This window comes from Thermobia domestica, chromosome 2, assembly GCF_964235325.1.
Source record: "Thermobia domestica chromosome 2, izTheDome1.hap1.1, whole genome shotgun sequence".
NCBI classification, from domain to species: domain Eukaryota; kingdom Metazoa; phylum Arthropoda; class Insecta; order Zygentoma; family Lepismatidae; genus Thermobia; species Thermobia domestica.
The window spans coordinates 153,973,629-153,999,470 of record NC_137455.1 but is presented as its reverse complement, the minus strand read 5'-3'; the positions used below and the strand labels follow the sequence as shown (position 1 = coordinate 153,999,470).

The following is a 25,842-nucleotide window of genomic DNA, read 5'->3' as shown; positions in this document are numbered from 1 at the left end:
AGAGCAAGTTCACAGGAATTAGTTTTCCTTTCTATGGTCAATATACAAAGGCATGGCGAGCAGTAGTAGTAGAAAATGTGAGCAATCCTTTTAATTCAAGGGTCTACGGTAACGTGGCATAAGTGTTACACTAGCAGTTTCTAGTAGATGGTTTGTCACATTCATGAAACAAAATTTGCTCTATCTGCAGTAGGGTGAAGCGTTTTGCACTTTTGTTGGAAATTCGATGACGGCTAGTGCGGAAAAGGTGCCATTAGTGGCACCGATCTTACTGATTTTTTTTTTTTTTAATTTTTTGGACAACCCCTTACCCTGCCCCAACGGACTTAAAGTTTTTTAAGTGTTTGGTTACGCAACACGCACAACCCCAATGACAGAAAAGCTACTTGTGGTCGTGTTTAGAGTTACCTGATGGCTATAATACAATTATTTTATTAAAAGAAACTTGTAGCAATGCCAGTAAATAATTTTAAAATGTTTATGAGTCAAAGTACAGCCATATTAGCTCAGTAGTTGGAATTAATGTCCAGATTTTGTTTGGAATGCTACGTTAACGATGATTATAGGCATTACCCTTGATATAACACGATTTTCTTTGTGCAACTCTTGCTTATTTTGCTCTGTGCGCAAAATAACCCAGAACTCACCACGGGGAGGTGGTTGCACATCGAGATCCGCCCACCCATCCACCCAGTAGGCATACGTTGACATTTGACCTTAGGTCACGTAGTTCTTGGTCTCGAAGCGAGGCAGTCTTGTTCTAGACTTCAGTTTGGCTCCAACGTAAATATCTCTTGCGTTCTGGCCGCACTTTTTCGACGCTGTCTCAGACACCAGCTTCACTGCGTTCCACAGCTTGACTATGGCAAGGGAATGTTGTTGTTAGAGTAGCTGAAGTTCGGATGTTTTCTTCAAGCTGCTGATCCGTTATGTTTCGTGTGATTGGCGGCTCTGTTAGACATTTAGGCCAATTAATCATGTCGTAGTAATTTTTAGCTGTAAAGTTTAATTTCGGAACAATGAAGTCACGTGGGCGGCTTGATCTCGGAGTCTTCTGGCTGCGGCACTTTTTTTTATCCTTCTCCAGCCTAACGTTCGAATATGCGGATTTTCATCTGCTGTCATCGCTATCAGGAGGTTTTCATGATGAGCGTAGTATCCGTTTGTTTGTAGAACAGAATGAACTATGTGTTGTAGATTTTCTAGCAGAAAACGTGATAGCTTAACTATGCTAAACAGATGCATGGCGCCCATTTCGCACGAAGGATTTCGCCGTATTGAAAACCAGACGGGAGCGTATACTTTAACAATGTACTGACAAAGTAGACACAAACTTGAACTAGGTTTATCAGTACTGATGTAGTGGCGAAACATCCTACAGGCCAATGTAAGCCATCGTGAATGTGATAATGGTCCTGGTTTTCTGTTTGTTTGATCGGCAGTACACATTCCTGTAGCAACAGCCTTACAAATTTCAGAGATAATTCTGGTCGCTGCTTAAACCATCTGTTTTTTTCATTTCAGACACCCATTCAACGGGAATGGGTGTAAAGGAGACGATCGGTGAACGTTCACAATACTTTAATTTCTTTCCGATGGGGCCGGAAAAAGCGTTGGGTCCGGTCGTCCCACTATCCAATTCGGTAACCAGGTGTCGAAATGGCAACTCGTTGGTATGAAGAAGGCAATTGAGATGCTGCAGTTCCTTTCCTAGGGATCTTTGTATCTGACTTATCACGCCTTTATTCCATCCTGTGTTCGTGGATTCACCATCGCTTCCGACTGTCTCAAGACTTGACACGTCGTACTGGTTCTTCTCTAAAAGCTCCAATATAGAGTCGGCAATATCCTTGCCAGTGCCTGACTTAGGTGTGGCATGACCCAAGTATTCTGAACCGGGCTCCGATAGAACTGTGGTCTGCTTTTCTGTAACCTCTCGTCTTCGTAGTTCACCGTTAATTTTTACTTGCACAAGAGTTGCATCCTTTTTTCCGTCGAAGTAGATACTTGTAATCGCCCGGCATAGGTGAGCCTTTTCTTTCTGCATCTTCTCACCCAGTTTATCTTTTCCTCTTCGTACCTTAGATCTGTCAACAACAAGACTTTTGTCCTCTGGCGTTATGAGTCTCGCGTCCTGAAGTACGGCAGAAGCGATCAAAGTAATCTGTCTGTCTGAAGCTCCAGTTCTAAACGCTGCCTCCGCTGTATTTTGAAGACAGATGCGCTTTAGGCTGTTTCCTTCTTGGTCGCGCCTCGAAGTCAGATCCGGACGTGTTTCCCGATTCAACAGCTTCGCTGGATTCCCCTGACGACGCCAATATCTTTGACCTGTGCCTATGCCTAATCCCACTAGTTGATGGACTTGCTTCAACACTTCCAACGTCTTTCTTGGTTGTCTGCCCCTTAAATCTGCTCACTTTACGGGAAAACATCTTTGACAGAGATTTGCTCGTTCGGACGTCAATGTTACCAATGCTCATTTTCCGTGATGTTTTCTGGTCCAAAAGAAACTTGAATTATCGTTTTGGAATCTTGAGTGTCCTCTCACAGTTGCAATCTTCGGCGGTTTTACATTTGCAAGACGCAATACCAAAAAGAGACTTTTTCGCGTGTGCAACAAAACCTGCACGAAGGGTTGCTTCTTGTCCTTGTCGACTGAAACGTTTTTCCTTGGTGCGACACTTATTATAAAATGTTTTCAGCATGTCAAAAACTCTCTTTTCTGAAAACACAGGAATCAGTGGCGTCTCCTGATGTGGATGTTAGGGCGTTGGCATGAAAGAAAAAATATATTAACCCTCCCACCATGGGCGAAATTAGAAGGGGAACACCTCTCCCCAGAAGCAAAGATGAACCCACCCACATTTCTTTTACTGATCGAAAATGTTGTGATTAATTTACCTCAATTTACGCATAACTATTTTAGTAGTATTTGCATTCAACATACGAGTATTTAATAGTGACTATACTTTCCCCACCCACCGATTTCTTGAATATAGTTGTGCCTGGAAGTTCTCGTAATTTTCGAAAGTAACTAACCATGACCGTCCTTCCATAATTTCCTAGTTACACCAACCTATAAATAGCAATTTACTTCTAACAATTTAGTCTGGAAATTATAAAGATGAATCAAGGAGGATGTTATTACGTAAGGAATAATTTAATTATAATCATTATATAAGTAAATTTTGAAGTTTTTATTTCAATTCCAAGTACCTAAAATATGAGATTGTAAGTCCAAAAAAGGGCTTATTAAATAACATGGGGAATTTCTTCATTCTTCCTTTAGACGCCTAAAAATTAAAAAATATTCACTTTTGGCAATTTTCCTGCAAGTTAGTCCCGGAAACTTATAATCATGCCGAATTTCAACTTTTCACGTCAACCGTAAGTACCCCTTTAATTTATGTTAGTTCATGCAGAGTTATATATAGTTAGGATAGTCCATAACCTCAAAATATGAAACTGAAAATAAAAAACAATCAATTTTCACTTACAATTAGTACTTGAATTCCAGCTCGGGTCGTCTTTTTTTCCTTAGAAACCTCTGGGTTACTGTGTTAGAAACAGTAATAGAGTACCCAAAACCGTAAGTCTTGAGGATCACCCACTAACGACAAAGTTAATTAAAATTGGGGAAAGAAAAATGGAAAACCGTTTTGTAGCTTAACGCCCAGCTTTTTGTTTAATTTATACAACTGATCATGCGAACGCAACTTTATTGGATCAAGAGAAAAATGATTATATTTCTTTTCACCGTATCCTTACATGTATTTTAGCAAGAAGTCAATTGCATCCTTAACTTATGGATTGAACGATATGTTTAACAATAAAAAAAGTGCGTAGATCATACCCCCCCCCCTCAAAAAAAAAAAGAAATCCGTATTGCTATAAAATATCTGTACATCCACTGATAAATCTAGACTTAGCAACGCTTGAGACAAGCAGAAAACTCAAGACGTTGGTTTCCTAACCAACGCCTTGGATCACACAAAAGCATGAGGTAAGAAACACGAAGCACATGCGCAGAATGAGTCTTCTAAAGCAGTGAAAATTCAGCCAAAGTGCTGCCAACGACTTACTCGCAGAGGAGCCTCCTCAAATCATGACGGGGATGGCACATCACTTCTCAGTTCTTCTGCATATCGACAGTTGATTCTTCCTCGTTTATAATTTTAAAAAAAAAATCCCTAGTTCTGACGATCAGTTTAATTAAATTAAAATACTCTTTTCTTGATTTTTCGTTGGGCGTTAACACATGACTTGCACACCCAGAGAAGACGCTACTGACAGGAATGCTTGCTTTACGCCAAATATGTACAACTCTTTGTCCAACTAGTTTAGAAATGTCAGTCACTGGTAATTTAGTTACACTTTCGTCACCACTTAAACCACTTCGAAACCAATGATAAAGCCGCATAACGTCAGCGTACGTGGGTAACTGCACTTCACTCATTTCACTTGGAGTGCCAAATAAGCCTCGCTTCACACTTTCCCACGTTGGTCTGCTATGAGGCTTTTTCTTCATCTTGCTTTCTATTGCTTCCGAACATGGAAACTAAAGTACTGGTATACAAAATGTCTCTGAATCGTATCGCACTAAGAAGACTGTAAATTTAGGTACAATGCACAAACTCTCTGTCTTAACAGAAACAATAGCGAACTAAAACCGTTAAAGCTTAAGCTGCAATAAACTGGCCTGTTGGATTGGTTGGCCGAAGTACGCAATATTTATACCACCGCCGAACTTCGAGCGAGAATATTCTAGAAACGTCGGCGTAGGTTCTGGAACCAACGAGGCGAGCGGGAGGTGCGCGAATCTTCTGGACGGAGCCGGAAGTTGCTATGACGCTCGAAGAGCGTGGCCAAGGTAGGCAACCACGAAGTTATGAAGCCTGCCGCTAGATGGCATTTGCTGTCGGTGTACATAACAAGCGAAGAGTTGCCAAAAACAAAAAGTGTTATATCAAGAGCTATACCTATAATCATCGTTAACGTGGCATTCCAAACAAAATCTGGACATTAATTCCAACAACTGAGCTAATATGGCTGTACTTTGACTCATAAACATTTTAAAAAATTATTTACGTGCATTGCTACAAGTTTCTTTTAATAAAATAATTGTATTATAGCCATCAGGTAACTCTAAACACGACCACAAGTAGCTTTTCTGTCATTGGGGTTGTGCGTGTTGCCTAACCAAACACTTAAAAAACTTTAAGTCCGTTGGAGCATGGTAAGGGGTTGTCTAAAAAATTCAAAAAAAAAAAAATCAGTAAGGTCGGTGCCACTAATGGCACCTTTTCCGCACTAGCCGTCATCGAATTTCCAACAAAAGTGCAAAACGCTCCACCCTAATCTGCAACGTATTAAACAAGCGGCGTGAGCGCACTTTTTTCTTTACTATGCGTTATGACAAAGCCAAAAGAGAAGTTATAAAAAGAAATCTGTACTACATATTGAAAAAATTACACACTTTAAAATACACAAATTAATCCAAGTCCGATCACGGTTAATGTAAAATAATAAACATGTCGGAATATCAGCTTCAAATTAACGTAAAGTAATACAATAAATAATATCCATATCCATATCGTCTTTATTGCAGAAACTTCAGAGGACATCCAAAGCATTACAATCGTCAGATCTAAAAGCTACAGATTAAAATGTATACAGAATATTTACATAAAGGTAATTAACAATAGAAAATTTAATTATATTTGATTTCTATTATCAGCGAAATTGTTATGTTTTAAAATTCCATTCGTGGCAATACCTCTTACCTTTCCATAGTTCTTTCATAGTGCGGGTATTAATACAGACTCGTTCCTGATTACTTTCTAACAACATTATCACACAACATTACTATGACTATGACGTCTTTTGCTGCATTGATCATAAGACAGGGAGAAGAAAAAGTAGTTAGAAATAGAGAAATAAAGGAGAGAAAAGCAGCTGTTAAGAGTTGCAGGCACTTGAGCAGTCAAGGCCATGTTTCTTGCAGTTGCATTGCATGCTAGAACACAGAGTTGTAGAGCAGTCACATTTTATGAACTTCAACAACTGCTCAGGTGCTGAAGTTGGGTCATCTTCATGGGTGACAACAGATGCCCATCACGGAGTTCCCAACTCCATTGGAGCGGATCGAGGTCATTGGAAAGCAAGGCCTGAAGGTATACACGTAAAGAGTGATAGCAGCAAGCATCTTCAGTAGGTGGCAGTACTTCAGGCGTCACTTGAGCTGTCGATTTAACTGTTTTGGAGATAAACTTGTGTTAACGGATATCATTGAGAGTTCTACCAATTTGACCTCCTATAGACAAACCATAGCTTTATTACCATATGTCTTGATTTGTTCTTTGTTCTTCTGTTGCGGCCTGTTCTCAGAAACACTCGTTCTTCCACAAGAGTAGAAAGGAATGCCGTTTCCCTACTCATATGGTTTGGATGTAGTGTCACATCCCAGCAATGCATGAGCGAAGAGTATGTGTGAACGCACGGCACTACTCAGTGTTTGTTTCATTGCCCTAATGTCGTAGACCATCACACTTTTGGAACTCTTCTTTGATTCAGGACATAGGAAGACATCATTGAGTTTGTTATCGAAATAGTGCATTAACAGGACTAGAAGGTCAGCGTCTTTACCAATAACTGCTATAAAACACACCTGCGAACTTTCAATAGCTTGTTTTACAATCAGCACATCTGCTTCCAGGGGCGGATCCAGGAAGGGGGCGATCGGGGCGATCGCCCCCCCAGAAGAGGAAACTTTCTTATTGTAGAAAATATATATATAAATAAAACCCATCCCAAAGTTTTGAGCCCTTAAAAGTAGCAGTATGACAAACCCCCCCCCCCCAGAAGTTGGTCCTGAATCTGCCCCTGTCTGCTTCATTAGGAAAAGTCCAAGAGCAAACATTTATACCCGCCTTGGTTTACTGTTGATATATCTAATTAAAACTTAAAGAAGAAAGATCGTCTTAGACGTACATTTAGCAAATTTAAACGCTACTCTGATTATATACGTTTTATTGATATTAGGAAACAAATTAAGTCTAGTATTGAACTGGCTTATAAATATTATAATTAGAAAATAGAAGAGAACATCACTAGAGAGCGTAAAGTATTCTGGAAATATGTAAATAGTAGAAGGTGTCCAAATATTTAACTAAGAAACATTCGTTTCTTGAGTACAACAACAATAAAATTATGTGTAATAAATTAAAATGTGAAGCCTTTGCTACACATGTTGAATCCGTTTATAGTTCAGAACGACCTAATATAGATTTATGTGAAATATATTCAATTTAAACACTTTCATCTGTACATATAATGGTTTTATGTAAGATATATAGATCTGAAGTTGAAGAAACAATAAATGAAATAAAAAGTAAAAGATTATTTGGTCATTATACTATACCATCTTATATTTTTAAATGTTGTAAAGAATTCCTAATCAAACCATTGGCTTATTTGTTCAATTTGTCTTTGTATCAAGGTAAATTTCCAGCAAAATTTAAAATTTCAGCGGTATGCTCAGTTCCTAAAGTTAATCAAGTAAGATTGATAGAAGATCATAAACCAATTAATCTGATACTCTCTGCTGCTAAAATATTTGAAGCAGTTATTTATAAACATCTATTCAATGCTTCTACATATTTGTCTAACTCTCAATATGGTTTTAGGTGTAATGGATCAACTACTTCAAATTTATTGATTAAGTAATTAATGACACTTTTAATAGGGGGACACAAGTAGATGTGATATATACAGACTTTAAATGAGCTTTTGATTTGGTTGACTATGGTGTACTTTTTAGAAAGCTGAGAACGTTTGATATATCGAGGGATTTAATTAAATTGTTTTATTCATATTTAACTGAAAGAATGTAATGTGTTATCCTTAATAATATCAAATCTAAGCAATATTCGGTATAATCAGGGGTACCTCAAGGATCAAATTTAGGTCCTTTACTTTTTCTGATAATGATTAATGATCTACCAGAAGCTTTTAAACATACATCATGTCTCATATTTGCAGAGGACACAAAATTATATAATGAAATCCAAACAGAGAGGGATTGTAATACATTACAGTTGTATATAAATAAACTAAATGACTGGTGTATGGAGAACAAATTCCAACTAAATATTTCTAAAAGTTATGTAATGACTTATACACTCAATATAAAACAAATTTTGCTTGAATATACTGTAGGAAAATTGATTGATAATAGGGAAGATAATATGTTTTTATTAGGCAGATTACCTTTTTATTGTCCTCGACAAAATCTAAGACGAAGACACACTTTTTACATGCCTCATAATAGAATAAATACTAATAGAAATTCTCCACTGTATAAATTATGTGAAGAGGGTAATAGAATTGGGACTATGGGTTTAGATATATTTCAGTATAAATTTAAGACTTTCAAGCGAAAGTGTTCTGAGATGTTAATTGATAAATTGTAGATTTGTTTTTGGTATGTTATAAGTTATAACTTGAAGAAGAAAAAAAAGGGTATACGTATTGTAATTTCATGTTTAAATACTAAGTTTACGTATGTTTGGTATTGTATAGTACATTCTTTGATGATTATATATAACCATTTGTACTTTGTAATTGCCTTTGTGTGTTAAGTACAATAAAAAATATATTGCTTTTAGAGTACTCGGGTCATAATCAAAGGAGGGGCAAGCAAACCATGGCTCTACTCATCTGAACCAATGAAAAACTACTAAACACTGCTTAAATTCATTAATTCTTGAAGATAGCTATACCTAGGTACAAGAAATTTATCGAGTTGGAAATTTACACCTGACTTCACAAGAACTTTGTTTCGTTTGTTTCGTAACAACCCTCTTCACAGCCGAACCAAGGATTTCTTTAAGGAGAGGCTAATGTGTTGGGAAACAGATTTTGCGCAAAAAAAAAAAAAAAAAAAAAAACTAAAATGTGCTAAGAAAAAAAACTATTAAAATGTTTTTTTTAAGAAAACAACCTTGCCTAAGAAACAAAAAAACTTCGTAATTATTAAAAATATAATTTAAGTATGATAAAGACGGAAAATATAAAAAGGATACAGGCTGGCAAAAGAAGGACGGAAGCAGCCAAAGACGAGAGGAAAACCAATACTATAATATTCTTACATTTTTATTAATCACTAAATACATGAAGTACTTAGTGTATTCATACAGTCACTTTCATAAAAGCAGACTAAGGCAGACATACAGTCACTTTCATAAAAGCGACATCCAATCTAACCTCTAGCGAGCAAACTCGATCCATTTGAATGTGTTAAATGAAACGTGCCGACTCTAATGATACAATTGGTTTAAATGGATCGGCTCACGGCTTGTTCACCATAGAGCCGTGCTTAGAAAGACCTCTCATATATCACGTCTACCGAGCCGATAGTGCACCTCAATCGAGCCGGCTCGAGAGGATGGTTCATCTAAGCCGAATGGAACTGTGCTGATGGTTCATCTCAACAGATCAGGCTCGAGCCGATGGCTCATCTGAGCCAAGCCGAACCGAGCCAATGGCTCATTCCAATCGAGCCTGCTCCAGCTGTTGGCTCAGTTGAATCGAGCCGAGCCGGTTGACGTCACTAATCTTTCATTCCATGTTTTCCTCTATGGCGTTATGAAGAAGACAATTTCTTCTGAAGATATGTCCTACGAAAGATGTTGGTAAAAAGTGTCCTCTTGTCCCGTACCCTTTTTACAAGTAAAACATCTTCGCTTGCTACAGTCTCCGTCCATTTTATCTTTTCCATCTTCCTCCAACACAACATTTCGAAGCTCTCAAAATATTTCTTCTCTAAATTTCGTAATATGCAAGTGTCCGAAAAATTCAGCCCAATATTCCATATATAACACTTGACCAGCTTCTCCCTTAGTTCAATACTAAGCCTGCTAGTAAGTAGTGATCTAGAGGAGAAAATAATATTAGTTTAATTTTAGAAAGTAAGAGCTACTTGGGAGCATTAAAAAAAAACTGTATTCTGAGGAGCGTGATGAGAGGTCCGGTGGATAAAAAAGAGGGAGAGGCGAAGGGGCTGAAATTGGTGAAGAATATTAAAACGGATCAAAACGAAGAGATTAGCTGAAAATCGTAGTGAATGTAAACTTCTAATTTTGCGGTAAGAGACCTGGTGGAAGAATATCAGTGTTAATGATGAGCCCCATTTGACTAAATCTTTAACAAAAGAGCTTATGATATATTATGTTTAATATTATGTTCTGTTGTGTTGTATTTTGGTAGAACATCCAATTTAATAACACATTAAAATTTAGAAGCTCAAATTAAATATTGGAAAGTTTAGTAACTATAAATACAGTATTTACAGTTTAGTGTTTACGTTCATAAACATTTAAGTTATGCTTAGTAGCGGCTTTCATTTTTATTAATAGTTTAAATTTTATCATAATCATGAATGTAATTTAAGAAAATTATGATAAAAATATACTAAAACCATCAAAAGTATTATACTTTACCTTCTTTCAAACTGTTCAAGTTTTCTTTTGTATCCTTGAATTTCTTTAGAGAGTTTAATATTTTCTGATTGTAATTTTTCAATAAATTTTTCATTCGTTTTATTTTGACAGTGTCCATTTTCTTCAAGAATACTGTTTAGTTTATTCCGTTGAGTAGATGTAAAATTCGATTTTCGATATCTTCCTTTTAAAAAATTCTTAAATAAATTGATTTTACTGACTGTTGAGTGATTTCTGCATACCCTTTTCGATGACCTAGACAAGTTTAAAGAATCTAGTGATGGTTGACTTTGCTACAATATAGAAAAGAAAAATAAATAATAGAAAGATTAACACTTTATTTAAATGTAAAACATTAAGTTTTCGAAATTAATATTAAGTAAAAACACATATTTCCAATTTGGATTTAAATAATTTGACACCTACAATAATACAATCTTCACAATACAACATGAGGGAAAATACTTTTATATGAAGATAATACTGCAGTCACAATATCAGACAATAATATCATATTAGTGAACTTCAGAAAAAAGATTGATAGTATAGCTACTCAACTTGAATCTCATTCCAAATTCCAATCCCTTAGTAGAATAACATTTAACTACTTACTACGATGTTGGGTATACATATGGAAATCATGACAACACATTAAGGAATTAGTAAGAACATATCATTCTACGTATATATTGTCACACCTATTGTTCCAATCATAAATATTAATTCCATTGCATCTGTACTAAACTACACGTTTAATTATTATTGCAAATGTTACATTTACGATCATTTGATTGTACTAATTCGCTTACAAAGACTTAAAACACGAATTAGTGAATTAACGAAATAGAGGTGTAAACGTTCACTTGTTACTGAGATTTTCAAAATTGTAAATATTAACAATAGCTAGGAATCGTATCTCCGGTCTAGAAAGCCAACATTAACAAGATGGGAAGCCGATGTACCGTCCACACATCACCCCAAAGGAATGAGTGTCACAAGCTGGCTGATAGACCTTACGCTAAGAGTTTAGAACTTTTTTAAAGTTAATAATTGTGTCAATTAAGTACTAATTTCAGTAAAATAGTATTTACAAGAATTAAAATAGCACTAGTTCACAGTTATCCTACCAACATTAAGAAAATAGACTTTAACACATCACAGAAATAACATAATATAGCAGCAGGAAATTTGATAACAAATTCCCTTTGTATAATAAATTTCTTGTATCGAATCAAAAGCCTAAGGTAAAAGTGCATATTATATCGTTGGATAATACTTTCATTCCATCGAACGTGTTAAATGAATTTGATTGTGATAGGCCTGAGGTAAACTTGAACAGAAGAAAAAGAAATCGAAGAGGAGTAGAAAGTTTAAAAGGCAGAAAGAGAATAATACGATAAATTAATCTTTTTTCCTTAAGAAAGAAGAAGTGTATGTGGGGAAGAGTAAATCTAAAATGCTTCATGGATTAAATTTAAATAGGGGGATAGATATGCTTGTGGGAAGGTCGGAACCTTAAGTTTACATAGAAATGTTGCTTTTATGAACTATGAATAACGATTTATTGTTGTGTGTAGGAGATAAGTTCTAATTGTCTCCTGTTTAACTAAGATCAAAGCTTTCTTATGTAAAACCGAGGATATTGGTGTAATAAGAAGTAACTGCGAGTTTGTAATTTAAGCCAAATCTATTAAGTTATTGTTATATTTGGTAGTACATCTGAAAAGAGAAACAGAAGTTATTTTGTAATTTACCGTTGACAGTTCATGATCTTTGTTTATGTCGTTTTAGTTATGGCCTACTTTATGTGGTTTAAAGAGTATGTTCGGCCTTGCTTTTCTGCTTTTGGAAACGGTTTTTAATACAATCTGGTGCACGTTATACTTACAATATACAACATGATATGTAATGTATTCTTTCACAACCAATAGAATTCAATAAAATGCACATTTACTGTATTAGTGATAACACATCACTAAGAGTCATTTTTTTTTAAAACTTCAAAACACAATTTATATGCAAGAAAATTGCTTTATCGAGACAGAGTCTATACTCAAATAAATTAATGATCACTGAATTTTCGAAACTAACATAAATACAAAAGATAAAATGTAACTATACACGGAAGGAATGATTAAACTTTGGAAACGCTTTCAATGGTTATCATTGTTCTCAAGAAGACATTAAAATAGATGAAAGTAATAGAGAAAACTTCCTGTCAAAGGACTGAATGTTTTCTTCTTCTTCTTCTTCTTCTTATTATTATTATTATTATTATTATTATTATTATTATTATTATTATTATTATTATTATTATTATTCTCACAAACGAGAGTTATTTGAAAAGTTCTCAGAATGGCGTTTATATTATGAAGAGTATATTTATGTTTAACATAGTTTTTTTTTCAAAATAATAATACATATGTTATGTTTACAATGGTGTTCTACAACAGTGGTTCCCAACCTGGAGAGCATGAAAAGCGAGCTCGGAGAGCGCAAGCTACTCATATGTAATTGAGGAAACAAGATTTGTTCAGCCCTAAAGAATACTTCTCCATAGAGGCTTTAAGTATTGTCTGAATAAAATCGAAGGTTTCGAAAGAGAAGAATCTGACGAGTCCAAATCTGGTGAATATGGTGGATGCGGCAGCAAACCACACTTCAACCCATCATTTTCACCATTGTAACAACACCCGTATAGAGGTGAGAGTTGTAGTGCAAGAGAGTTTCTTTTCCTTTCTTTTTTCTTTTCTTTTATAAAATTGGCCTATTTTCGTTATTTTTCCTTTAATTTAAAAGATTTACATGTAGTATTGAGAGCTGATGGTTTTACCAGGTAGAAGGTGTCAGTGACTCCTAAAACACTAAAGCAATGGTCACTCCCGTAGCAGATTTTATACACATGCTCTGCTTTGGAAGTGGAGAATCAACAGGGTCAGATTTACTACTAGACTCATTAGGCCCGGGCATATGGGCGCAACTTTCGTAGGGGCGCACATTGGACGAAAACTTAATAAGCAAACGGAAATAATAATAATAATAATAATAATAATAATAATAATAATAATAATAATAATAATAATAATAATAATAATAATAATAATAATAAATAAATAAATAAAAGCATGATTTAAATTAGAGTAAACGCTCTTCAAGTAATAATTCCTTTAACAAGCCTATTGGCTTCAATCATTGGTGGCTGAAGTTGAGTGAAATTTTAATGTTGTATTCGTAGTAAACAACTGTGTAGGGTAAGGGAGTAACGTTGCTATGATGGTGCATGGCGCGTCCCTGCAAAACACTCTTATGCATATGCGCCACTGAACATCCTATCATCATATCAAAATTTATTAAAATTTATCAAAACTGTCGAAACAGAACTATGCATAAAATAAGTTGTTTTTTTTATTATAAAGATTACGCTAGTAAGCTTTATAAAATTGTAATGTTAGTATGTACATCTGTCCGTTACTTCACACGATAACTCTTCAACGAAAGTGAATTTTTGCATTCTGTTTTTCGAAAAAGATATCTAGAGCGATTATCTCGGCTGAGTTCGTTAATGGAATTAATCCTTTAATATCTTCATAGTTACTGGTGGTTTATCGATATCCCATACATTCTAAAAAGGTACGCACCGCAAATCGATTATATGCAATCCTCAAAACATTTACGAGTTACGAGTTGCATATAAACCTGGGCGCTGGGCGAAAATATTTCCATATTTTCTTAATATTTATTACAAATTCATTCATAAATATGCGTTTCGCATGACCCTGTGTAATGTCGTTAGCTAAGTTTATTTTGTTGTATTAAAATGCTGTGTATTGGGTGAGGTGCGGCAAACACCTTTTGACCTAAGAAAAAAAAACATATTAAATTCGGCCTTGAGAATCAGGATATTTCCATTGTCTTAACTGTCGTTTCATTTTCGTAGTGCATTAGTGTGCTCACGTCTCATTATGAATAAAATCAGCTGAGTTTTTCTGTACTTAGTGATTTTCACTTTGATTCTTTCTTGATTGGGTGTCAGCAGTCGTGGCACCCATCTTGGAAACAGTTTCTTCATGCACAAGTCTTCATTAAAAATATGAAGTACACGTTCACCTGAAATACCTAAACCTTTTGCAATATCCATAATCTCTAATCGATGATCCTGGGGTACCTTATCGTGCAGTAATGTCTGCAGTAGGGATATAGTTTGGTCGCCCTTCGGGGGTCATCTGACTGGGTTTCCCGATAACATTTAAATTGAGATATCCACTTAGTAACAATTGAAAATGATGAATCGGGTCCCAGAGCTTTTTTTTTTTTTTTGGTATCATTTGCTGTCTTTAAACTTTTCTTCACCAATATTTAATGATTCTCAGTGTTGAAACTCTGTCATTCTTTTAACACACACACAGAGGTCAATTGTAATTGCAGGAGAACAATTACCTATAGTTTGAGCTGTTGTTTACCAATCTAGACAGTAGTGCAAAGTTCTTATAAAGGAATATGGGTCATAATAATGGCGTAGTTGGTGTGAACTGGTGCTTTTACTGTGTATGTGGGTCTATCCGATAACTTTTCAAATGCTCCTCGTATCACTTACTCTTTCATAATTAAAATCAAACTAGACTCATAACAATACTCATGATTACTTTATGACTATATACCAATTAATGTTTCGAATTTGATCTTTATTCCTGTATAGTCACATTTGTTTATAACAAATAGACATACAGATGGTGATCAGAAAAATGGAAACACCTGTAGTTGGCAACACGTCAGATGTATGGGTTGGCAGTGGCGTCGTGGCGCCCGCAGCGCCGGACCGCTGGTGGTGGTGTGTTAGGTCGGTCTCCATACTACGTCAGGCGCAGTGGAACAGCAGTGTCCAGTGGCTGCAGCAGACGGAGGCAGTGTAAAGTGGGAGACATCTCAGATTTTCAAAGAGGGCAAATTGTTGGTGCACGGTTATGTGGAGTGAGTGTGACGGCAGTGGCTACTGTGTTAGGTGTGTCGCGTGGGACAGTGTCGAAGGTGATGACGGCTTACACAACACACGGGAAAACCACATCAGGGAAGCGGAACAGTGGGCGGAAGAAAATCATGTGTGACAGGTCACGCCGGGTATTAAAGCGGGTATTGTTGCACGGGCCAAACCGCCCATCAGGGACCATAACGCTTTCGCACGCCGCAAATGGTGCCGCGACCATGCAACTTGGACCGTTAAGGACTGGAAACGTGTGATATGGTCGGATGAGTCATCCTTCACCCTATTCCCAACCACGGGCCGTGTTTATGTGTGGAGAACGTCCAAAGAAGCTTATGATCTGCAGTGTCTCCACCCAACTGTGAAACATGGTGGCTCGGTGATGCTGTGGGCCGCCATATCATGGTTTTCATTTTGTCCTGTGGTCACACTTAGCGGACGAATCACTGCCAACGATTATGTCGCAATTTTAGGAGACCACTTGCATCCTATGGTCCGGATGTTGTTCCCGGACAATGAAGCCATCTTCCAGGATGATAATGCACCCATTCACACAGCTGGCGTTGTTGCAGCGTGGTTTGAGGAACATCGGGATGAAGTTCAACACCTCTCCTGGCCCGCCCAATCCCCAGATCTCAACATAATTGAACATCTGTGGTCCGTCTTGGAAACACGACTTCGGCGACGATTTCCACCTCCATCCTCTCTCACAGAACTGGCCGATGCCCTGCACGAGGAATGGTGTAAAATTCCACTTGCTACCATTCACGACCTCTATGCCTCCATCCCACGTCGCATCAAGGCTGTTCTGAAGGCGAAAGGTGGCCCGACACCATATTAATCTGGTAAGTTGCAATTTCGTTCAGGTGTTTCCATTTTTCTGATCACCATCTGTACAACTCTATTTATTTAATTATATTTTAAAGTTTTGGTTGTGGGATATATCAACACACTATTTATAATTTATTGTAGCTGATAACGGTTTTCAGCACTGAGATTATGTAAGGCGTGGACGCAAGTGTAACTTCGTATCCGAACTCTGTACTTCCACCGGATTCCAAATTAAAATCACGAATGTTAAAGGAAAGAATACTAACCAATTTTATAAGAAAATTTAACGGTAAAAATTGTAAAGAATATGTTGTTTGAAAAGTTCGTGGAATCTTAGGGTATTTATTTAGTTTCATGATAAGTTCAATAATGCTGGAAAATATGTGGAATATATCTTAATCACTAAACTAATTTACCAGCCTTTACACTCAGTTCAGAAAGTTTTTTATTTTTTTTAAAAAATTCAAACGGGATAAATTTAAGAAGGATATATACAAAAAGTATTCTTTCAAAGTGTACAGAAAATGTGAATTTTATGACGAGCAATTTCAGTCCAGATTTATTTATTTTTAAATAAATGAGAATCTATTATCAGGTTAAAGTTAATGAGTGCGTTTCATGTGAAATTGTCCTAAAGAAGAATATATCGATTAAACAACATTTTTAATGAAAATATAAGTCAAGTGTACCTCAAATAAGTGAGATTTAAAATGTTTTAATAATACTTCCTAACATCTGGAAGTAAGTGTGGCACTTAATTTTTATAAACTTCACTGCTTTCGTTTAAAACAAATATCAAACAACTGAACAAGAATTTGCCTAATAATAATAATAAAATAAAAAGGCACACCATTTCTAATGAACAAAAGAAACATTAAACTACGTGTAAACAAAATCGATATATTCAAAAAAAATGTTAAAAAGAAAGGGTGCCACACTTACCTCGTTAGAGCTAGTCAAGTTCGTCGGAAGTATTGTCACCTCCAGCTGCAGAGAAGATTTCAGATGTCTATAAAAGAAATGGATTTTAATTACCTAATAATTCAAATAATTCAAATAATAATTCAGTTTCAAATAATTTGAAAAATATTTGATTAGTTACATCGAATAAACGACAAGATGACAAATTATACTATTACGACTACAGCTACATGAAAAAATGAGGTAAATGTACATCTCCTAGTGTGGCCAAGGCAATGAGTCCTATGGTCAGTGTGAGGGTTATGTTCCACATTTACTCGAACTTCAGCACGTATAAGAGTTTATGTAATGATGTAACATAATCATCATTCTCCGGTCGTCTTTTACTCTTAGGTTTTCCCATACACCCACTTTATAGAAGCCGGGTGATCCTTTAAGCCACGCTGGAACGAAGACAACGATAAATGAATCCCGAGTCATTTGACCTTACCAATTACGATATCACGACTCGGGACTATTTTTTTCAAGACAATCGGTATTAGAATAAAACTGATTACGTAATTTTGATGACGAAATAAGTATTTACTTATGGATTTATTAGGAATCCAATAAATTCTTTTGGATTTTGACCCTGCAAAGAGAAAGGAGAAAGTAAGATTACTGAAAAATCAGATATCATCTTCATCAAGAGTAGCAATAATTTGTTTCCATTGCTCGAGCAGATTATGGATCCCACGGTGTTATAATCCAACGGAACTTTCAGCAAGGAAGCTGTTCAGTGCTTGGATCATCTTATCGATGTTTCGGAACAGGCGTCCCCACAGATCTTTGTCAACGAATAACACAAATCTTAATATGGCGGATTAATATCCGGCTTGTATGGATATTCATTAGATTTTTTTAAACATAGTTGAATAATGATGTTATGAATAACTTAAGCAACATTACTTTGCGTTGTCCTGAAGTAGTTGTCCTCTATGACTCAAAAGTAATGGTTTCAGCATTTTCGATTTTTCATGCAAATGTTCCGATTAGTACGAGTACATAGTTGCATTAATCATCTGATTAGGTGCCAACAATTCATGAAGCACGGTATCACTCATTAATCCACCAAACACGGAGCATAGACTTCTGTTGATGCTTGTTTGGAAGTGAGTTCATGTGGTACCAATCAATGGCAACATAGCCGTAGTGTATCGTTAAAAAATCTCATGTACGTTTCAACTCTGTCCAGAAATGGATCATCCTCTAAGGAAACAACAAAGAAATACATGTATTTATGTTCGTGTCGCTTTCTGAGCAGCAGCCAACTTATGTGGAATCCCTCGTCCCTTTTCAAACGTTTCCCAAGTTGGTGGAAATGGTAAATGATTTGTGCATTGCAATTGAGTGTTTTACCCAATGTCTGGTATATTTGGCTAATATCAGCCTTAATAGCCATCTTGAGTCCTTATTAGTCTATAACTTGTGGACATCCTGTACGCGATGCACCCTGGAAGAGTTTAACTCAGTTCTCGAATTTGTTAAGATATCGTTGTACTGTCCACTTATTTACGATATCAATACCGAATGTCTAGTGTATTTATCCCATTTTGTTAATGGTTCCTTTCAGTTCAAACTTGTAAATCATGCAGACCTGTATATCCTGTTATATAATTTAGCCCGCTTTTATCGTTGAATTACTATATTTGATCCATTCTCACTAACGTTTAACTAGAGCGACCACAACCAGTGGGCTACATTACAGCCCACTCACTAAAACGTTATTTTCCTCTTAATTTTTCACCTTGAAATATAGACGAGCTGGGGATAGGAAGCAGATGAAAACCTGACAGAACTTTATAATTACAAAACAGGCAAAAAGTAATCAAGTAGTACGATTATGTAATAATACTAGAAATTTCTTTTAGAGAAAGATTATATTTTCATCTTGTACAGCCACGAACATAAATACGTAAAGGTTTGCAGCCATAAGAAATAAAGACTCTTACCTCTACTTATGTATGTTCGTGACTGTGCAAGATACTATAGAAAAATAGCTCATATATGTTTGCATCTATTAGATTTCCCTTATACAGGTAAAAGATAACTGAACAATCCCTAGCTTTCAATAACCGTCCACAGTCGTCTTCTCTTCTCTAAATGATTCATAGTTAAACGTATACGCGTCATGAGTAGTTTGCCTCCGAATTCATCAATTGAACGAAATTTAAACAATCCGTTTACTATTTTCTCTAAAACACAATTTGGAAACAGGAAACGGACTTACTCGTGCATAAAGAACCACTCAAAAACTTCTTGTGATTAAACCTTAGATTGGCGAATGTTTCATTTCGATGTAACTTTAACTTTAGCCAGTGGATGTTCTTGAAGGCAGTCATATCGGTAAAAATTAAATGTATTTATTTATTTATTTATACTAAATGTTCTAATTCTTGTCCACGAGAATGAGTAGGTTAGATAAATGTTCTTTAATTTGAAGCGATGAAAGCTTTTCTCAAGAGCCGTCATTGATTTTGATTAATCTTTCCTCTATACAACAAAACGCATTTGGTAGGTGCTTAATATATAGATGTGAAATATGAACAATGAATGCTGGATAACGAAATAAAAGAAAAGCATAGAAATATTTTCTACGTAGTATAGTAATGTAAATTATGTTTCTTGGTGCTGTATTTTACATTGAGAAAGAACTATCTTGTTTAAGTAAATAAAGTGAAATTAAATAAAATTGATCTTTTGTAATTATTTATAGATTCAAGTTTCTTAGCTTTATCAATTGGATTTCAGATAATGTTTTATTGCTTGTATAGATATTAAGGTTCCAATATTATAAATGAAATACATATTATATACTACCTATTTGACAAATATTTAAACTGCGTGTATACATAAAATAACTTTAAAAAATCTGTTGTCCAATCTTTTCTGTTTTATTTCACTCTTGTCCTGTGCCTGCTGTTTCTACAGTGCATTTAGAAAATATACAAAAATAAAGCTACCTATAGAAAGGTTGTTATATCAATCTAACTGTACATAGTTAACTTTATTACCTAAATTTTGCATAATTATTTTGGTATTATATCCAGATACAGTTTGTGTGTATATATCCAAGTTTATATGTGTATGTAGTTTGTGAGCGAGAAGGCCTATGACTTTAACTTAGCAACTACCAGGTATTAATGAAATTGAATGCAAATACCAAAATTTAACACATTTGATCATGTTCAAAAGGGATTCTACTTTTAAATGGTGTTATAAAATATAGTTTGACAAGACTTATTTTGTCAATAAAGAAGAAATAGATATTATTATGTTTCCTATGTTAAATTAAATTACGTTCTAATAAGTTTTCGCACATATTGAATCTGTTGCAAACATAGGTGAAGAGAATACTTGACGGACATAACTTTACATCTAGATACTTATTTGAATTAAGTTCATATTCATTCATAACTTTTATGTAAAGTAATATTTACGAAGTAACTTCGTAAATATATTTTTACCAAAGAAACTCTAATTAATCATCTGCAATAAATAAATGTTATCATTGACTTGACACATATTCTTACTACATGCTATGACTTTATATGGTGACCTATTTTGATATCAATGCATTGATGAGAAAAATCAACTTTAATAGATTTGTAAATGAATATTAATTTTTATTTACAGGTATTCATACATATTTTTAATTCTTGTAAATATCTTCAAATCAAATGGCATTATCATCATGGCATATTTAATTAGTGATTAGAAGGATGTACGTTGTATTATGTTGTGTTATATACTTGCTTTTATATGTGCTGCATAGCATTAAGAATCGAATTTTTTAAAACAATATTGATCTTTAATAATCAATTGATATATGATTGTGGACAAAATGAAAAGGACTACCTTATTTCAGGGCTAGACCTAGCATTATTTGGGCAGGGGATTGACATGTGATTGTAGACAAAATAATAATAAAAAAATATCTCACTTTTGATTTTATAACAAATAGAAAATGAATATTTAAAAAAAAAGTCCATTTAGTTTACAAAAGCAACAGCACAAAAACAGTTGAAATTAGAAAGGTAACAGTAGGGTCAATCCATACGAAGTGGTCCAGAGGTGGTTGCTCGACCATCTTCGAAAATTATAGAAATTGGAGTGTGATGAACCTTGTGTAGATGATCAATAAAATCATTCACGTTGTCTTACGTACAAGTGTTCCTGAATGGTGAACATCTTTGTTGCCGGTGGAATGCCATTTTTTGCATTTGCAAGCGTTTACGAAAACTACAGTTGCTCAAGCCGTTACGTATCAGATGAACTCCAAACAAAAACGAATTTTTAGAGGAAAGACTGGGGTATACGGAGAACATATACTCTTGCTTCTAAATTAATATGCAAGATTGCAAACCAATACATGAAATCACTAGAAAAATACAGAAAGTTACACTTTTAAAGGGGCTGTAATTTGGAATGGGATAAAGTAGGGGGGTCATAAGTTTTCTGCTAAATAGTATTGCATGTAAAGAGTCTGCAGAAATATCCACAGCTATGATAATATTGGCACCATAGATTTATGGGGGTCCGAATGTTGAAGTTCGTGATTTTGATGCCATGTTTGGGGGATAATATCTCAGGAGGAAAAGTGCTAAAAATTGCTGCTTAGGCCACAAAGTAATTCTGTATGTGAATAAACTATTGCAAAAAAATCATAACTGATATTACATGGAGAAGAAAGTGAGGACACGGTAAAAACACGAAGAAAAACACGCGCGTGACGACGGTCGTAGCTCGGAAAAATTTAAATGTTTTGATATGTTTCGCGCTAGATCCAAAAAACTACGCATGGTTCAGCAAATAGGCCCGCTTTTGTTTGTGTTCAGTTGTGCAAAAGCTTGCGAGTTTCGTTTGTCCCACCTTTCTAGCTCCATGATCATTGCCACGTCTACAGAGTGGACAATTTATCTTGAATATCCGCTATAAGGAACAAACTAAAAGAGAGAGAAAAGCGAAACTTTGCACGAAGCAACTATAAGGAGGGAGACATCTTTGTATGTATTAAACAGAAAGACTCAAGAAACAGTGTTGCCAATCCATTATAAGGTTATATTTTTTCATATGGTACTACGTCAGATTATTACATATTTCAAACGAACGTGTCAAACGTAACCTTAAAATACCACATTTATTATTCAGTGTTACAAACTAAGGATGTTATAGTATCACAAACATCCAAAGTTCGGAAGCCTCTAACGCTAATACAGCATAACCGAGATGCACAGGAAAATGCACATCGAAAGTACTTTAGTGTTGGATACCATGGTCATGGTATGACTTGTTTCGAATGAATAGGAACGAAGTTACCAGGGTTTGAAAATTTTATTTTTTTTAAAGCATTTATTTCGAAAAATGCTGAGATAAGTACCATATCCAGTTACTTGTATGGTTTATATGAATGTGTAAATTATTTTGTCGTTCACAGCACTTCGATATCTCAAACCGTTCCGGAGATATGATAAACATAGCTGAAGTTTGCAACACTGCTTAAATCGTGTAATTGCGAGAACTTGTTGTAATTACAACTACTAAGAGCTATTGCTGTAATGCTATACAAGAGAAAAGAAACAACAATAAATTTAAATATTTTCCACAAATACGCCATTTTCAGCAAGATAGGATAGATAGGAGTAATACAACCTTGTGAACACATTAACTTCCGTAGTTGGGATTGGATTTTAATGATATTTTGCAGATACATTAAGCGTTTTAATACCGTGGTCCAGTTCGACAATGGGTGTCGTGGGTGCAAGAGGGAGCTAACCCCCATACCATATAGACGTGGCAATGAACATGGAGCTAGAAAGATAGAAGAAACGCCACTTGCAGGCTTTTGCACAACTGAACACAAACAAAAGCGGACCTATTTGCTGAACCATAAATAGGTTTTGAGATCTAGCACGAAACATATCAAAACATTTACATTTTTTCGGGTTACGACCATCGTTACACACGTGGTTTCTTCGCGTTTTTACCAGGTCCTCGCTTTTTTCTCCATGTAATATCTGTTATGATTTTTTTGCAATAGTTTATTCAAATATAGAATTACTTTGTGGCCTAAGCAGCAATTTTAAGCACTTTTCCCTCCTCAGGTATTACGCCCCAAACATGGCATCAAATCACAAACTTCAACTTTCGGACCCCCATAAATCTATGGTGCCAATATTATCATAGCTGTGGATATTTCTGCAGACTCTTTACATGCAATACTATTTAGCAGCCCACTTTATCCCATTCCAAATTACAGTCCCTTTAAAAGTGTAACTTTCTGTATTTTTCTAGTGATTTCATGTATTGGTTTGCAATCCTGCATATTTATTTAGAAGCAAGAGTATATGATTTCCGTATACCCCAGTCTTTCCTCTAAACATTCGTTTCTGTTTGGAGTTCGTCTGATACGTAACATCCAGAGCAATTGCAGTTTTCGTAAACGCTTGCAAATGCAAAAAAAAATGGCACTCCACCGACAACAAAGATGTTCGCCATTCAGGAACACTTGCATATACGGACAACGTGAATGATGTTATTGACCATCTCATACACAAGGTTCATCACACTCCAATTTCTATAATTTTCGGAGATGGTCGAGCAACCATTTTCCCCATCTTTGGACCACTTCAGATGGATTGACCCAGTAGCCTTTCGACAGAAAAATAACAGATAAATAATTTTTTGGACTTACTACAAGGACAAAAACAACACGTAAATGAAGTTGAAATTGAATACATGTTTGCGACAAGAAAGTTCAGCCGTTAAAAAAGAATGTAAAATTGATATGTAGAAGAAAAGGCGGTTCGTTGAAACTCAGTGGTAGTCGTTCGTTGAAGCTCAGTTTTGATAGTAGTTGTTCTACAATCGCCTGCATGCTGGCCATGTCGAAGTATACTGCTAATAGTCTTAACAGCCGAAGGTCTATCCTTCGATTCTGAGCTTAAAATCTGTTCCACGAGATCTGATTGCTAGAAGAACAGCCGGACGTGAAGCAACTCTGTTGTTTGCTCCATCAATCCAGTAAGTGCTTCAATGGAGAAGCAGACAAAAGATTAACCATTTGACCACACAGTTAATTATCATAGCCGCCTTACACTTATAGATAAGAAAAATAAGGTGTCGTACCATTTCATCCTGAGTGGCCCTGGTTCAATACCTAATGTGTGAGAAGTTGGAAAGCGTCGATACCACCGAGAAGCCTTCACGTGGAAAGAAGAAGCACTGCGGATAGGAATTCGAAAAGAAAAAAAAATAAGTGTTGTGTATTTGTGTGTGTGTACAAGTGTGTAAAACTGCGTTCTGAGTCTTCAAGCTTGTCTACAGTCTTGGAGATTATAAGTAGGACTTTCTATATACTCCTTCAGGTACTCTAAGGTCAAGAAAGCTATTTATCTTGTTATACATTCTAAAAGTTGAATCCGTGAGTGATCAACCGAGGTCTATTAGGTGTTCTGAATAGCTGAATACTGCCTTCAAAATAGTTTATTCTTGATATAGCACCTAATAGATTCCCTATTATTAATTCAATTATCCTGGTCTTTGATACTACCACTACTGCTATTGTAAACATTTAGACAATAAAACATACCTAGACAAAAATTATTGCATCCCATATCATTGACTTCAAATCAAATATTATTTTTAGGACTTCTTTAAAAAGTATATTTTAAAATCAACTTAAGACCAAAGATTTGCATTTAACTAATACGAATAATCTTCTGAGCAACTGAGACGAAGAATAGTATGGAACTGTAAATAGCTTATTATCTAACAGCAATACATACTTGAGGAGTCAAAATCAAGTCATCATCATCATCACTTTGTAAAGATTGAACTGTTGACGGTTCGTAGGAATTTTGTTCTTCTTCTATGTTAGCTTCACTTGAAGAAGCGACTCTTGCCTGTATACTGGCCCTGCATATTAAAGGTAAATCTACACTATACAAATGTAAAATTTATTTTAACACGTAAATAAATATACTGAATTCTACATTAACCATGTTTTACTCTAATTCTGTACTAAACCAATATTATAGTAAACTACAGTTATAAAATTAGTTCACTGTCACTGAATTTTGTCACTCTATCAGTGGCCTCTTCAGACTTCGTTTTCCTGTTGTTCTCTCTGAGGAACTCCTGAAAAAGATCTGATTGAGTACTGAAACATGATGATGGTGGAATGATTTTAAATATAACACTCCCGGCGGGAGCTCATGTGGTTCGGATTCCACGTTAATCAGTAGGTCCACGTCTCATATAGCCTCGCTGCTGAACGGGACGTAAAACTCAAAATCAATCAATCAATTAAATATAACACTAACTATGCCTTCAGACAATAAAGAGTTTGATGGCAAATAAGTGGAATTGTATTTTTCTTAAAACAAAACCAAAATTGGTATAATAATATGTCTGATAAGAAAATTCTATTACATAAGACAATAAGTAAATTTAAAAAAAAATACAAAAAATATCTAATCTCTACCATAATCTGAAAAGAAAGTGAAAAATGTAAAAAGAAACTCAAAAGGAAATGAAATAAGAAAAAAATCTCATTAACAAGGATTCAGTAGG

At 35.4% G+C, this 25,842-nt stretch overlaps 1 protein-coding gene across 2 annotated transcripts in view; it reads right to left on the bottom strand.

The window, feature by feature from the left end:
- LOC145676611 (uncharacterized) overlaps positions 1-25,842 on the bottom strand; it is a 146,259-nt gene that overhangs the window by 71,399 nt on the left and 49,018 nt on the right. For both annotated transcript variants that reach the window (XM_081747448.1, XM_081747454.1), the window contains exons 4-5: positions 25,056-25,185; positions 10,500-10,792 (exon numbers count right to left, since the gene is read on the bottom strand). In XM_081747448.1, coding sequence (XP_081603574.1) covers positions 10,500-10,792; positions 25,056-25,185 — 423 coding nt within the window. The remainder of the gene's footprint in view (positions 1-10,499; positions 10,793-25,055; positions 25,186-25,842) is intronic.